The sequence below is a fragment of the Diadema setosum genome, chromosome 22 (genome assembly GCF_964275005.1).
Source record: "Diadema setosum chromosome 22, eeDiaSeto1, whole genome shotgun sequence".
Taxonomy (NCBI): domain Eukaryota; kingdom Metazoa; phylum Echinodermata; class Echinoidea; order Diadematoida; family Diadematidae; genus Diadema; species Diadema setosum.
In genome coordinates, this window is record NC_092706.1 from 3,047,871 (window position 1) to 3,063,535 (window position 15,665).

The 15,665-nt window shown below is 37.8% G+C and overlaps 2 protein-coding genes across 2 annotated transcripts in view; one reads left to right on the top strand and one right to left on the bottom strand.

Moving 5' to 3' along the window:
- LOC140245421 (hyccin-like) overlaps positions 1–4,530 on the bottom strand; it is a 78,540-nt gene extending 74,010 nt beyond the window's left edge. Inside the window, exons 1-3 of the mRNA XM_072324998.1 lie at positions 4,465–4,530; positions 2,303–2,370; positions 51–152 (exon numbers count right to left, since the gene is read on the bottom strand). Of these exons, the coding sequence (XP_072181099.1) occupies positions 51–152; positions 2,303–2,365 (165 nt within the window). The 5' untranslated portion in view covers positions 2,366–2,370; positions 4,465–4,530. The remainder of the gene's footprint in view (positions 1–50; positions 153–2,302; positions 2,371–4,464) is intronic.
- A 203-nt stretch (positions 4,531–4,733) lies between these two features.
- On the top strand, positions 4,734–14,266 carry LOC140245418 (large ribosomal subunit protein uL10m-like). The gene is made up of 5 exons (XM_072324996.1): positions 4,734–4,764; positions 6,694–6,884; positions 8,790–8,939; positions 10,297–10,456; positions 13,971–14,266. Exons 1-5 carry the CDS (start codon positions 4,734–4,736, stop codon positions 14,195–14,197), a joined length of 759 nt encoding a protein of 252 aa, XP_072181097.1. The 3' UTR covers positions 14,198–14,266.
- The last annotated feature ends 1,399 nt before the right edge of the window (positions 14,267–15,665 follow it).

Here is a 15,665-nt window from a genome sequence, read left to right on the forward strand (position 1 = left end):
TAGTACCAAACTGAGCATTTTACAGAAAATCAAAAGCCATAAATACTCACCACTGATGAGCTCGAATTTAGCACATGGAACAAAGCCTTCAAAAGATCCACATTCGCACTGATCTGCCGAGCGAATCTAGGCATTTCTGATCCCGGTAACGACTGTCAGAAAGAGAGCAATTCCAGTGAAATTATAGTTTCCATGATTGCCATGATGGTTATGTGGTATACAACACATTCATATATTTACAATACATTTTCCTGCAGGATCTGCCTCTACATAACCTTTCACATACAGTACTTGGCCTGAAAAAATAATAACAAGAAAATATTAAAAAAAAAACCTAATGAATTACAACTCACCTGCATTTGACAGTGTAGCATTTCAAAATCCTTTTCATGTGCAAATTATGAACAATAAAAATCATAACAATAACACTTTACAAAACTAAGAGCACAGAAATGAGTACCCATATTAAGATTATAAATAAAAAGGGTTATCAAGTTCCACTAGGGTACCTGGTATTAACATTCATATTTTGACAAATAGAACAAAAACGAACGAGAGAGAAAAAAAAACAGGTACTCAGTGAACAAGATAATGAAATGAAGAAAAACCAGGAGAAAGATAAATGATGTGTTTACACTTATATTTTCATATTCATTCATTCATTCATATTTATTATTCAACCAAAAACTTCCAAGGCACTTTACAAGTAGATGCACAATTTTGTATTTAAAGCATTGCTCTAAAGATATCATAAGTGAATAAATGTAAAATGAAATCTCATGAGGATTCCACCATTTACTTACTGGCTATCATAAAAATCATATTATTTATAAGAATGATTTAAAAACACTTTATTAAAGATCATGTCTAAAGAAAAGACAGTGCTCGGGAAATTACACTGTACCAAGGGGATCAAAACAATTTTTTAAACAGTCAATTCTTTTCTAGTGCCAAGTTTCGTGCACAGTGGATGGCATGCAGAATGAGGCCAGCAACATACCGGTAGTAAGTGGTTACAAGCTTCAAGTTAGCAATTCAGAAATGGAAATGAAGAAGGCAACAGACAGAAGAAGGCTTGAAAGAGAAAGAGAAAAGAAATGAAGCAAGCAAAATGAAAGAAAAGGAAGAACTTCAAAGGGAAAAATTGGGGGAAAGGAACAAGCAATTTATCTTAAAGTGAAAACAAAGTTCTGGTAAGGGCCTGAGAACCCGTCTGGCACCATTTCATATTTGCTTGCAATATATCGAAAGAGTCTACAAAGAAACTTACCTGGCTGACGCGGTTTGCCGGAATGATGAGTCGTTTTGGAGTATTTTGAGAAAAATAATAAAAGTCGGTAGACCGACTTTTATTCCAGAAGGCTCCAGACTAACTCGGTCTCAGGGAAAACTCGACCCTATTTCAGACAATTTATACACAGTTCGTGATCGCCATGTTCATCAGTACTCTATAATACCACGGGTACCAAACGAGGCCTTGATGAGCAGACAGGAAAGTGCGTGCTAATCCTGTACAAAACAAATGGACAGAGCGCGGTCCTCAAGCCTATACGCACATCACCTCAGTTGCTGAGACGTGCGGTCTTTGAAGTTTTTGTTGTTGTTTATCAAGTGTCTTTTCGATTGTTTTTAGAGGTCCTTGAGAGGCGGACACTAATTTTGCATGCGCGCCAAAGAGGTTTTTGATGCGCACGTTGTAACAACTCGGACCATTACTGCGAGTAGCCAGAGAACGCTACAATGTAGTTTATACAGGCCGCTCCCATATGCATAGTACAACACTGTACAATCCAGAGGGACAATCAATACAACTCATCCCGCCGTCAAGCAAAGCGAGGCCGAGTTATCCCCGAGTCCGAGTCTAGCCTGACCCCGTTAGGGTAAGTTCTGAGACTGAACGTTTATGGTTAATATTTCCCATTTTCGTCGTTACCCATCGAATATCTTGTTATTACAGCGTTATTCCGCACATTTCCTAGGCATACGTTCACATTTTGGAGCAAAATTTGACAACTTTTGCAGGCGTACCAGAACTTTGTTTGGGCTTTAATGAGTCAGCAAAGGTAAAGATTGCCATAAAGGATTAATACATTTGTAATTTGTGTGCTTACAAAATGATTTTTCTCATTTCTGGCCTCAGAAGATTGCAAGATTGGTTTATCCACAGAAGGTCGAGGTTTGGTTACATCGTCCAAGAATGCAGCAACTTTTATTCAAAGTAAATTCTTAATGCAATCAAAGTGTCTCTGATGTGGTATCAAATGGCTGAACATGTTAAAGAGTGATATCAAACCTGACTCACCTTATATTCCGTCAGCCATTCTCTAACCAGCTTTTGGTCCATCTTTAGCTTGTCAGTTATCATGAGGACTACAAAGAAGGAAAAACAGACCAATAAGATTTAAAAAAAAATAACAAAGAATGAAATATCAACACAAAGCTGAGTGGATGATTCTGATGCCCAATGAAATACCATCTACATGTACTAGAACCCCTCTAGTATACAATATGGCATTATACTGTAGGGCCTATAGATGTGTTTTGGATCAAAAAGTTATCATCTAGTGATTGGTTGAAAGAGCTTCAGGGCAATTCCGCAATTACAAATGTAGAAGGACATGACACCAAAAACAGAAATGTGCCTCTTTATCTTAACCTTTGATTTATGTATCAACTAATGCCGTGGATGTTCACAAGACATCATAAAGATCTTTCAAATCCTATAGTAGATTTCTTTTTTCCTATTCATTGATTTTGCAAGATCTAAAACAATCATTTAAAATGTACATATGGAACTGGGGACACTTAAATTCACATAAATGCAAATTACAGTGGGTTCCTTTGATATGTTGTTTCCTCCAAGTTTTGCTATAAAGGGAAAAAGATTGATAGACCCTATATTCAAATATCCCAGTCTAGGTCATATTTCATCAAAACAAAGGGGTAAATAGACCTGCAGAATTACTCCAGACAAATGTAACACTACAAACCATAACATTAGTAACGTTACACCATAACATTACTAACCATGCTTTTGGGGGTCTAGCTAAAAAAAAAAAATTATCAGTCAAACTGCTAAAAATATTTGCAGGAACATTTGTCATGATACAATAATTGAAATCAAAGCAACACTTTGTTTGTAGTAACTTACAATTTTGCACACTTTTTGTGATATATACTGTAAGACAATGATTTTTTTTTTTGTCATGATCTTTATTTGCAACGTTACTAACAGATCCTTTAAGTTGCTATGGCAACTCTAATATTTGTTGAATTGAATCTATTCATTTCTATGTCATATAAAACCTGGGAAGGATGAACATGTTTTTAACATGATTTTGACTTGAAATGAATAAATGGTGATTAAATATGTAAAATTACTTAAATGTAGATCTAATGTTACTAATCACAGAATTCCCCTTCAAGTGATTATTAGTATTTTCAGGTATGTCAGTGTTGGCATGTTTGACACTGCATGGAATGGCGTACAATTTGCAAAATGTAACTTTTATGATGACATATTTCTGTAAATGGCCTACTTTTTGCAAAATTGTCACAAAGCAATTATGACGTATCACAAAGCAATTCTGATAGCATGTGCTGCTTCGTTCGGTCAGTACGGATCCCTCTAAAAGTACAACAAAAACATCACATGTACCACACAACTTCTCGTCTCACATTTTCCCTTCCTTGCTTGAATTCTTTTATCCAAAATATAAAACAAATATACGGTCAGATGTAGAGCTACTGCCTTTTATATTTTGAGTTTGTAGTTCTATATGATATGAACTTACAAATGCAGTAACAAGTACTCTGTACTATGTAGCACCTTGCTAGGCACCTAGACTAGATCCAATTCACGTAAATTTGTAACTCAATCTCTTTCATGTTATACAGACACCCAGGCCCAGTTGATGTTGACCCACCCTTCACAATTTCTCTTTGACTTTGTAATAATATTTCAGATCAGTCATCTGTCTTAATACTCTTGTCTAGTCTAACTAACAATGACACAATTAGCAAGGTACGTACGTCACAGATTTGGACTTGTCGTGGTATTCACGTAGACGTCTAAGGCATATCAGTGCAAGACGCCCTATAAAAGTCACTCACAAGTGTGATGAGGCGAGGAAAACACATTCTTCAATGACAATGTCAATAAAAAGACTGTAGGGCCTACAGTATGCCGCCCTATACAGTACTTTAGTACCCAGGCCCTATTGACCGCTCGGCTCGGGCCGCCCCTGGCCCACGATCGGGCGTACCGACTACGGGGCAGGCGCGGGGCGGGTACTGTGCCGTGCGTACCCGGAGCTAGCCGGCTTGATTACGGTAGTGTATTTTACAGAATGTTGCGTAGAGACTCTAGCACCGGATGTCACAACAAAATATTATGAGAAACACCAGAATGAACATCTAAGCGATACTAAACCCACTGCACATACTGCACATTTAATAACTCACCTTATCACGTATTTCAGAGTAAGTGATAGCAACGAGAGAAAATGTTGATCGACTCACATCACATACGTATGCGAACGCCTCTAAAGATGGAAAAGTCGGCTCACAGTATCCGCCGCAAAAATCTAGCATACACAAGTTGCTGCACTCATGCACTGTACATGTCGCACAGAAGTGGCCATTGAATCAATGTGTGCGATCGGTTGTGTTTGGACTGCAAAATAGCTGGCGCTATTCACGTAGCGCCAGAGCGAGTTGATGGATAGTTCAACATGGCGACTTTCTTGAGGAGAGCCGTGACAGGTGATTACCAAACTCGTTGTAGATTTACCGATTATTTTGTCCATGCGTACTAGCCAAAGATCACAAGTGCATGTATTTTCAATACTGTAGTAATCCCTCATAACGTTATGTGAACGAAAAGTGTTAGAGAAACGTAAAGAAAGAATTAGAAGTAATATAGGGTGACGAGGGGTCGGTAAATATAATTAGTTTGGAATAGTCCCATACATTAAAAATGAAGTTGTGCACTGCTAAACGTTCATGACCATGATGACGTGACTGTCGTGAGTGATACAATGATGATTGAGAAAGCATGTGTATTAGTGCTGGATGCTGTGGTTTTGGCATTGTGAGAAGCAGAGCCTTATTTGATACTGTAACCGTTAGATGTCCATGTGAGGTTGTTATCACGGTATCGTACTCGTAATAATAGTTAGCCAGACCAGACGCCGTGCTGTACCCCCGCATCCCCACCAGCTCACCGACTGGGCTGTTTTACGATGTGTGACCCTGTGTATTAAAAGATTAGACTCTATTATCTATAGACAGGGGCGGATCTAGCTTTTTTTAAAGGGGGGGGGGGGGTCGGGGCGGTATGCGAGGGAGCGTACTACTTGTAGCGACCGAGCCCGAGCAAGCGGAGCGAGCGAGGGGGGGGGGGGATGGGAGGGGGGTGTCCCCCCTCCCACAGTAGGGAGAATTTTTGAAAATCTGTGTGTGAAAATGGCGTTTTCTTGCATCTAAAACACCACTATTTTTGGTATAGAGGTCATTGCCATAAATAGAAAAAAATAAAAGTACAAGTTTTAAAAAAAAAGATAAGATAAAAAAAAATGGTCCCCAGATTTTTTTTTTTTTTTTTTTGGGGGGGGGGTTGCAACCCCCCAACCCCCCCCCCCCTCCCCCTAGATCCGCTTCTGATAGAACGCTAGTAATATTAATTATATAAGACAACACTAACCGACAACAGTGTGGTGTTTTGGCCACACTGCACTTTGAATAAAAAGTAATAATTTTCATTGCCTTTTTTAGACAGAAAAATCCATCTGTCCGTAGCGTAGGAGTTTTTTATCATTTTTTTTTTTACTTTTACGGCTCTCCTCCGTACACTTAAGGTGATTCTGTGAAGCCAACCACAGTCTCCGCGGCACATGTCCCTGACAATATACAGACCGATCTTTCCGTCAATGCCTTTCTTAGCGGCACATGAATGCGCATTCATATTCAATAGAATTTATTTGCAGTGAGTCTTTGACTTCACAATTCAGATCTTCTAATACAAACCATGCGCAATAGCAGGTATCAGAATCCCGTCCTGAACCTAACCACACTGGTGACCCAGTCCCACCTGATTACAATGGTATGATGTATCTCTTGATATGTTATTGCTTAGAAACAAGGAGACCAGCTAGAGACCAAAATACAGGATTTTGTGCCAGCATTCACAGCCGGAAAGCTGATCTGTTAGATGAGATACTTCCAATTATCAACAGAGAAATTGATCTAAAATATAATCTGCCCATATGAGTTCAACTAGGAAAGATTTTGTCTAGGCCTTTAGGCCTTGCTGTGCATTTAATTTAGACGCCAAGTCGCTGAACATTGTTGTACAGGCCTACAGCTTACATATACATAGCGCATACATGATCATGCATTATTGGAATTTATGCATGTTACTTGCATTAGTACCGGTACATGGAAATCAACAAAATAACAAGAAAGGAAAGAAAAACAGGACTTTTCAACTTATATGATTGTATGGAGTAATAATGCGATGTTGACTTGAGCAAGTTTTTTTTTTTTCTGTTTTGCCGTTAGATATTAACAAGATTGATATTAAGTGGTCATATTTTACAACTCAGTTTGAGTATTGGCAGTTTAGGCCAATGCCTGAACATGATATCTTTTACTGTTTTTCTTTTCTTTTCTTTTCTTTTCTTTTCTTTTCAGCCTATGTCTGGACCCCATCGACAGTGTGCGTCAGGACCATGAAGTCTGTAAACACGCGAAAAAAGAAACCCATGCACATCATGCGTGCCAAACTAATGGCCCTCACGGAGCACAGAGCAAAGAAAGATCCACGGTCTGTAGCGGAGCAGTGTGGCATGACCTCTAGAATAAAGCCAGCAGCTGTTGAACAGGTTACTTTCCACTATCCAGCTACAAAAGTGATGATGATGATGATGATGATGATGATGTTGATGACAGTGATAATAATGGCAATGTTTTCTTTTCCTTTCTACTTTCCTGTCTACTTTTTCCTGTTTATCATTGTTATTCTTCAATCATGCAAAAATTTGTGACATTTGCAATAATGATACAGAACCTTTAAAGAGGGGCATGTTGGGCATAACAACTCTTCCAAAGATATCTGCATCAGGCATGGTTTGATCCCTTGGTTATGAGTCCAGAGCCTGTCCAGTGTACCATAGCACCACTCCTTAGGGTGGGATTTCACAGAGCACGCGAACGATTTGCGAAGGACGCGAATGGCAATATCCAGCATTCGTATTTTAGTCTGCAAAAGATTGCCAAGCGAACGTGAGGGTTCGGAAGCGTCGTCAATTGTTCGCGAATGTCGTTTTTACTTCGGTGAGAATTTCAAAAAAGTTTGAAATTTTTTGCGAACCTTTTCCGCACACTTGGTCGTGATTTGCTCGTGAATTGTTCTTGAAAGTGTCTTTAAAGCCTCGTCATATGCACAAGAACTTCGCAAGACACGCGCGATGTTCGCAAAATGTTAGTGAAACCCCAAACAGACTCCAAAACTTTGGAGAATGTCTTGCGTATGTTACGTGAAATCTGCGAAGTTTTTCCGATCATTTTACGACGTAACCGCAAACTGTTCGCGTACCGTTTGAGACATTCTCGCGAACGTTTAGTGCATGTTTGGGGGATGAATGACCTATACGTTTTCTACAAATAAAAATCTTAGCATACATTTAAACATCAAACAATTATTAACAACTACAGTAACAACAGAAATTAAAGACTAGCAAGGAGAAATAAATGTTTGATATACAAAAAAAAAAAAATCGTAGAATACGCTTAAGATTAATCTAAGGTATGTAAAATTTCATTTGAACTATAGAGATTATGTGTTGGAGGAACTGCAAAAAAGAAAAGAAGATCAAAGGCTTTACTAGTGGAGATATGTCCTAGGAAAAAAAATGTAGGCAAGCACACGATAGAAAAATGAGAGAAAAAGAAAGGAGAAATAGAGGAAAGAAAAAAATTCAACTCAAGACAGCTTCCACCTCTCCTTGGGTACATTTTCTCCTGTCATTATTGACAATTTTTTGTTGTTCGCATTTCCGTCGCGTGTTCTTCGTGTACGTAACATGCTGTACTTTAGCAATGATACACACGACATTCGCACATACGTCGTGGAAACTTCGCACAAATTGCGCAAGAATAGTTTTCGGCTTCATTGTCGGAAAACATTCGGAGAAAAACTTTTCCGAATGTTGGATTTTGTCATTCGCGTCCTTCGCAAATCGTTCGCGTGCTCCGTGAAATCCCACCCTTAGTTTTCTTTGAATATGATCTCCCTCTGCACCTCTTAAAGGGATGGTAAAGTATTGGTTGATGTGAGGTTTCAGCTTTTAACTTTTGGCAAGATACCTAGAAACCACTGTATGAAATGTTAAAAAGCACACAATTCTAAGAGGAATTCAAAGTTTCTTTGATGAAAATCGTTTTTGAAATGGCTGAGATATCCAAAAACAAAGTTTTACTAAAACAAAGCAATCATAATAAGGCATGGGTCCCACCTTTTAGTAGGATTGCTTTGGTTTGGATATCTCAGCCATTTCAAAACCAATTTTCATCAAATAAACTTTGAATTTCTCTTAGAACTATATCCTCTTCCATATTTCATAAAAAGGTTTCTCAGTTATCTTGAAAACTCATCATCAAAAAACATTGGAATCCTGAAGCCCCATCTCAACCAAAACTGTACCATCCCTTTAAAGGAAAAAGAAGAGACACTCCATTGGTTTACAAAGTCTAAATATCCGTTTCCATTGATCCATTTTCCTGTGTAGCCCCATCTGATGGAGGAGTTCTACGCTCGGCTGGTACGTCGCGTCTTTGAGTCCAGTAAACTCATCGCTGTTTTCCAGAATGATGGCATAAGCACAGAACAGCAGAATGATATCAAACGCAGACTGAGGAAGCATAACATTTCGTACAAGGTCTGACAAATCTTGATATTCCAAAGTTTTCTGTTATTGCTGGTATGCCTGAAATGAAATGCCTGTTGTTTCCTGATGAACCAAAATCTTAACCCTATTTTAACTCGGCTATTTAAGACCAAGTTTTTACTGAGGGGGGGGGTCAATTTGACCCCCCCCCCCCCCCACCCACCCTTCAGATCTTTTCCGCTGATAGCGCGATTGCTGCAAAATTTTGCCTGAACATAGAGCTGGATGTCAACTACCGGTACAATGTACAAGATTACATGGTCGTACAATACAAAAATATTGATTTTCTATTTTTAGTCAATTAATTATACAAATTTATGCATGAAATCCTATTTTCACCTGTAACTCCATTAAAAAGACTAAATTTCTTTTGTTATTGTTTTGTTAATTTCTTTGTCTTTTTTCGACCTTTTGTTTTCTATTGTTTTTTTTTTCTGAAATTTGTTGCAGGCACTCTTTCAAGTTTATCTACATCAGAATTTATTAACTTCAATGATTTAAGGTTGAAAAAATCTAATTTATGTCAATTTAACAAAAAAAACAAACACAATTTGCATTGGATTTGCACACGATATCATGAATTTGAGCCGTTTCGGGTTGACATGCATATGCAAAACATTACGTAACTTCAGAATGGTGTACCCGGTGATGTTGCAAATTTGGTCTCGAAATATGCGGGAGACTTCAATGAAAAAAGTCATGAAATGACGCGGCAAAATCTTTGCGCGTTGCGGAATTGTGGCGCGAAACGTCGAGGGGGGGGGTCAATTTGACCCTAGTTAGAATAGGGTTAAACGTTTAATTGAAGTGTAGAAGCTGTTACAAACTTGTGAATGGAGGGTTTTGTTTAGTTGTTTTATATTTTGTTGCGTGATTAATCTGGTAAATATGTTGTATTGTTACCCCAAGACATTGTGTGATGTTGAAAAATAATACCATCGTATACCTTTTCATGTGAATATGATTGTTATGATAACATTCAGAGATATAAAATAATGATAATTATGATGATAGTAATGATGATAGTGCTTTTGTAATTGATAATAATAAATAATGATAATAGATGAAGATACTGTAATACTGATATTGATGATGATGATTATCATCATCATCATCTTCATTATCATCATGAAAATGAGATAGAGGAGTATAGTTATGAACATGAAAAGTGTTACTGCCATTGTACAGGAGTATCATTACTTTTATGATTAGTTGTGCTGCTATTGTTTCATTACACATTATGGAAAAAAAAGTTACCGCTATGATTATGATCCTCAGATTTCTTTGATGTCTCTTCTTTTTATGTTTGAGAATAATATTCTTCCATTGTGCACTCAATATGTCACAGTTGTACAACAATAAAATAGCCTGCCAGGCTATCTCTGGGACGAGACTGGAAAACATGCACCCCCTCTTTGTTGGCTCTTGCATCGTTGCTGTGTCAGAGGAGCCAACTGTCAAGGAACTCCTCAAGGCCACGAAGAGATTCCCTCAGATTCATTTGCTGGGTAAGGGACTGCTTCCTTTTTTTTTCTCAATAGTTTTGACGTACTATAGTTTTTTACTGTGCATTGTTTAACTTTGTCCTCAAAACTGTCAGACTTTCTGTCTGTCTGGGCCAAAGAAAATGTGAAATGTTAGGATTGTTGGTGGGTCAATCCACGTCAAATCATCCAATTTTCAGAAAAGTTGTCACCCGACCCCCTCCGATTTTCTTAAAAATCGCACCATATGTTCCCCAAAGTGTCTGACGGAAGAACCCAAAATATTTTGCCCCAAGGTCAATAGGTTGCTAAGATACAGCCTCACATAGCAACCGGTGCGCATTCCAAAATATTAGTTAAAAGAAAATTAGGCATTTTTGATTGACTGTTTTAGTATGGATATTAATGCAAAAATGTTCATTATCTGGAAATTGAGAGAACTTTACAGTCTTTGCAAGAAAAACTTACTGTGACGCGAAATTGACTTTTTGTTAACGTGCACGAGGTCACCGAAAATGGTGTTAAATGTCAATTTCGAAAATTTTAATGCATATTTAGAGGCTAATATCTTCCACATTTCATCACCTTAGGTTCTAAAATATTATGCTGTTGAAGGCTTTGACTTGCTCAGTAATTTTGAAAAAAATCAGCGCATTCATGCGCACCGTTTTTACGGAGAGCGCCCTCAAAGTTGACAAAAATGAAAAATGTGCCAAATTCAAGGTCACGGATCACCCTTCGTCCCACCTAGGAATGGCATCAATTTTTGTGTATTGATAGACATCTACCTATATTATCTTGGGTTACCAAAGAAATTTTGCTACCGAAATGTTCAATGGCAAATTTACCCCACCAAAAATGGTCGTAAACGGCCAAATTTCCATGTAATATCACATATTGGGTTTAGAGGACATTTCAAATGTCCACACTTTCAAGATGAAGAGCACTAGCCCTGTGATATTTGCAGTAGGCATAATCTGTTATACATATTTCAGTAATATATACCACAAAACACTTTTATTACTTAATAATGACCTTGAAATTTAATCCAAAATTTGATAAAAACAATAAATTGCTCCATTTTCCTCATTGCACTGCATATAAATACGTGTTTTGAAAGACATTTCACAGAGCAATATTTCAAGAATTATGAAAGCTAAAAGCCCACCTTATTAAGGTTCTAAAGTATTTGTGCTCTTCTTTCAGATTTAGTGTCAATTTGATCGTGAATGTTATACCCTTGACCTTGAAGCCCTTCTAAAAATAGCTGTAAATTTGTTAACTACAAATTACACACACGACAGGTGTATTATGGCATGATATACTTGTGATTCTTTCACAAACACAAAAGCTTTTTATGGTGTAAATGTATTATACTGGAATTAATCTATACATGCTTGCAAGATATGTTACAATCAATTACTTTGTTCTGACAATGACCCTCAATTTATGACCTTCAAAATCATGAGAAATGCCTACATGTATTCCTCTCCATAAAGACCTGTATTTATGTACTGAATAATAGCTAGTTGATAATAATGGACGTTGCGCCCAACATAATGCATTATAAGATTCTTATTCTAGCCTGTGAAATGCACATTAAAAGGACTGAGAGTATTCTTTTTCGGGGGATTTGTTCTGTACCTTATGAAAACTTCCAATATCATTTCAATTCTTATGTATTTTCTTGTTTTTGGAATTTCTTATGTATTTCTTTGTTTTTCATTTTCTAAAGCATAACTTTGTTTTCTTTTATTGGAAATTGTCACAGGCCACTTTTCTACCATAACTAGAATAAAATTAATCAATCAAAGTGATAGATGTAAAAATGGTCAAGTTTTTATGAGTTTCCAAACAAAGCACTGTTTTCCATAGGAAATGCACACAAAATCACAAAATATTACAGTCCCCTTTTTTGATTGAAATTGAGGGTCATTGTCAGAACAAAGTTATTAATTGTAACATATCTTGCAAGCATGTGTAGATTAATTCCAGTATATACATTTACACCATAAAAAGCTTTTGTGTTTGTGAAAGAATCACAAGTATATCATGCCATATTAAATACACCTGTCGTGTTTGTAATTTGTAGTTAAACAAGTTTACAGCTATTTTTAGAAGGGCTTCAAGGTCAAGGGTAAAACATTCGTGGTCAAATTGACACTAAATCTGAAAGAAGAGCACAAATACTTTAGAGCCTTAATAAGGTAGGCTTTCAGCTTTCATAATTCTTGAAATATTGCTCTGTGAAATGTCTTTCAAAACACGTATTTATATGCAGTGCAATGAGGAAAATAGAGCAATTTATTGTTTTTATCAAATTTTGGATTAAATTTCAAGGTCATTATTAAGTAATAAAAGTATTTTGTGGTATATATTACTGAAATATGTATAATAGACTATGCCTACTGCAAATATCACAGGGCTAGTGCTTTTCATCTTGAAAGTGTGGACATTTGAAATGTCCTCTAAACCCAATATGTGATATTACATGGAGATTTGGCCATTTACGACCATTTTCGGTGGGGTAAATTTGCCACTGAACATTTCGGTAGCAAAATTTCTTTGGTAACCCAAGATAATATAGGTAAATGTCTATCAATACACAAAAATTGATGCCATTCCTAGGTGGGACGAAGGGTGATCCGTGACCTTGAATTTGGCACATTTTTCATTTTTGTCAACTTTGAGGGCGCTCTCCGTAAAAACGGTGCGCATGAATGCGCTGATTTTTTTCAAAATTACTGAGCAAGTCAAAGCCTTCTACAGCATAATATTCTAGAACATAAGGTGATGAAATGTGGAAGATATTAGCCTCTAAATAAGCATTAAAATTTTCAAAATTAACATTTAATACCATTTTCGGTGACCTCGTGCACGTTAACGAAAAGTCAATTTCGCGTCACAGTAAGTTTTTTTTGCAAAGACTATAAAGTTCTCTCAATTTCCAGATAATGAACATTTTTGCGTAAATATCCATGCTATAACAGTCAATCAAAAATGCCTTATTTTCTTTTAACTAATATTTTGGAATGCGCACCGGTTGCTATGTGAGGCTGTATCTTAGCAACCAATTGACCTTGGGGCAAAATATTTTGGGATTTTCCGTCAGACACTTTGGGGAACATTTGGTGCGATTTTAAAGAAAATCGGAGGGGGTCGGGTGACAAGCGCTGGATGATTTGACATGGATTGACCCTGATAGTTTTCCTTTTTGAATTCATCACCTTGATGCAAAGTTTATTTCCCCTTCCCCACTCCACCACCCCACACCAGGAAAAAAAAAAATCAAATAGATAAATAAGCAGCATAATTGTAAAGAAATAAACACTTCAAATTTATCTCAGCAATTCATATACCCCTTTCCTCCTATCCTTCCGTTAAAAAAAAACAAAAACGAAAAACAATAACAATCTCCCTCTACTTATCTAGCTAGCTAGCTAGCTATCTGCTTGGTACTTATTAACATACAAGATATCTGTCAGTTTCAGCAATAAGTAATGCAAAGATTTGTATTTTACCTTTGCCTCATCTTCAGGGGGTCTAGTGGAGGACCAACTGCTCTCACCCCAAGGGATGGAGGAGTATGCCAAGCTCCCCTCCCTGGATGTACTCCGGGGGCAGCTGGCGGGGCTGCTCACTTCCTCCGTCAGCCGCACCTACTCCCTCCTGCAGACCAACCAGCAGCAGCTTGCAGCCAGCCTGGACCAGCTAGCCCAGCGGGGAGGGGAGTCAGAGGAGGGAAGTGCCGAGGAAGGGAGGTGATGATTACAGAGAGGGGATGGGGTGGGCTTACGTAGTAGCAGGCAGACAACCGTGAGGATTATTCGTGCATTGTAGGTTCAACGGGTGGCCTGCCTGGCATTTATCTGAATGTGTCATGTCTCTGTGTGATGTACCTGTGTTTAACACAATAGATGACATGCATTTGTAAGACAGAGATTCAACGCTGTAGTTCCTGATTCCCCTGTCAGTCTTGCTCAAAAGTTGTAAGACGCAAACATGAAATGCATGCTGTCTTCGTCTTGCTCTTGCATCTTGCGGTGAAAATAATTTACATGTCCCTCTTTCATCAGTAAAGAAAAAAAATGCAAAATAAGCAGTGTTTTAGGGTATTGTGTAGCAATATACACTTTGGTAACAATATACATTCTGGTAACTACAGTCTGGTCCAAGCACCAGTGTATGAAAAAAGAAAATCTTTGTAATGTCTTATAGAGAACTTGAAGCTCTTCAGATTCAAAGTGTACTCCATATACTGGTATTTGCTCTTCTTGAAGCACATTTTGTGAGTAATTGAGACAAGAATTCACCAGTGAGAAAGAGAACACTGCTCAAAGGAGGCGATGCAAAATGTGCTGTTGTTTGAATTAAAATCATATGATTTAGAGATTTTATGCAAGAGGAAACTTCTGCACAAGTCACAGGTGAATGCAATAGCATCCATGTGAAGGGGAATATTTTGGTATGTTTCATCCAGGTAAAGGTTTCTTATCAAAATGGACCAGTAGCTAGTGATTATTTGTTGTCATCAAGATCGCCAAAAATTTGCTAATGCAGACCTGCACTGGTAATTCTAAGGTCATGTACGCATACAGTATTTTCCAGTGTCCTAGTACTTTGACCTTACCCTAGGCGCGGCGATACAGTGCAATTAACTCGCCAAAAGCATATGACCTCGTAGCCTCATTTGCATAAGTAGACAGCTTGTGTATATGCAAAACTGCTGGGGAAGTGTTGCAGGACAATCGCAATATCTCACCTCAGAAGCCATCAAATGATTAAATCTTTACAGCGAATTGAATAAGAAACTATTCTCTAACTAGCAATGTTTGTTATTTTGGGTTTTATTGAGGATAAACCTGTGAAAATAACATCAAGACGTAGCTTAAGTGTTATTTTTTTTCACATTTTCCTTCATTGCCCAAAAATGAAACTTCGGCATATGACCTATGGTAGTATATCCATACTGTGTTCCAAGAATCTTTTCTGTATCATTTGGCGCACGGTTATGTCCGGAAAAAAATTGAGATCGCTGTCACTTTTGACCCATGTAAAATCCATAGCTTAAGCAGTACACAATCCGATGTATCGGTTTTGTGCTGCATGAAACAGTTGAAACCACATTGCAGGGTTCCTCTCTTGCCCACTCACCACCCTGTGGACCAAAAACCGAACCCTGTCGCATTGCGCCGAACCTGACACCGCTGATTGGCTAAGCGTGCACTGACCA

Excerpts from the sequence above, each read along its gene's own strand:
- LOC140245418 (XM_072324996.1), top strand. The coding sequence starts at position 4,734 with ATGGCGACTTTCTTGAGGAGAGCCGTGACAG. Across the intron at positions 6,885-8,789 it reads AGCCAGCAGCTGTTGAACAG|CCCCATCTGATGGAGGAGTT; the intron begins GTTACTTTCCAC and ends TTTCCTGTGTAG. Across the intron at positions 10,457-13,970 it reads CCCTCAGATTCATTTGCTGG|GGGGTCTAGTGGAGGACCAA; the intron begins GTAAGGGACTGC and ends CCTCATCTTCAG.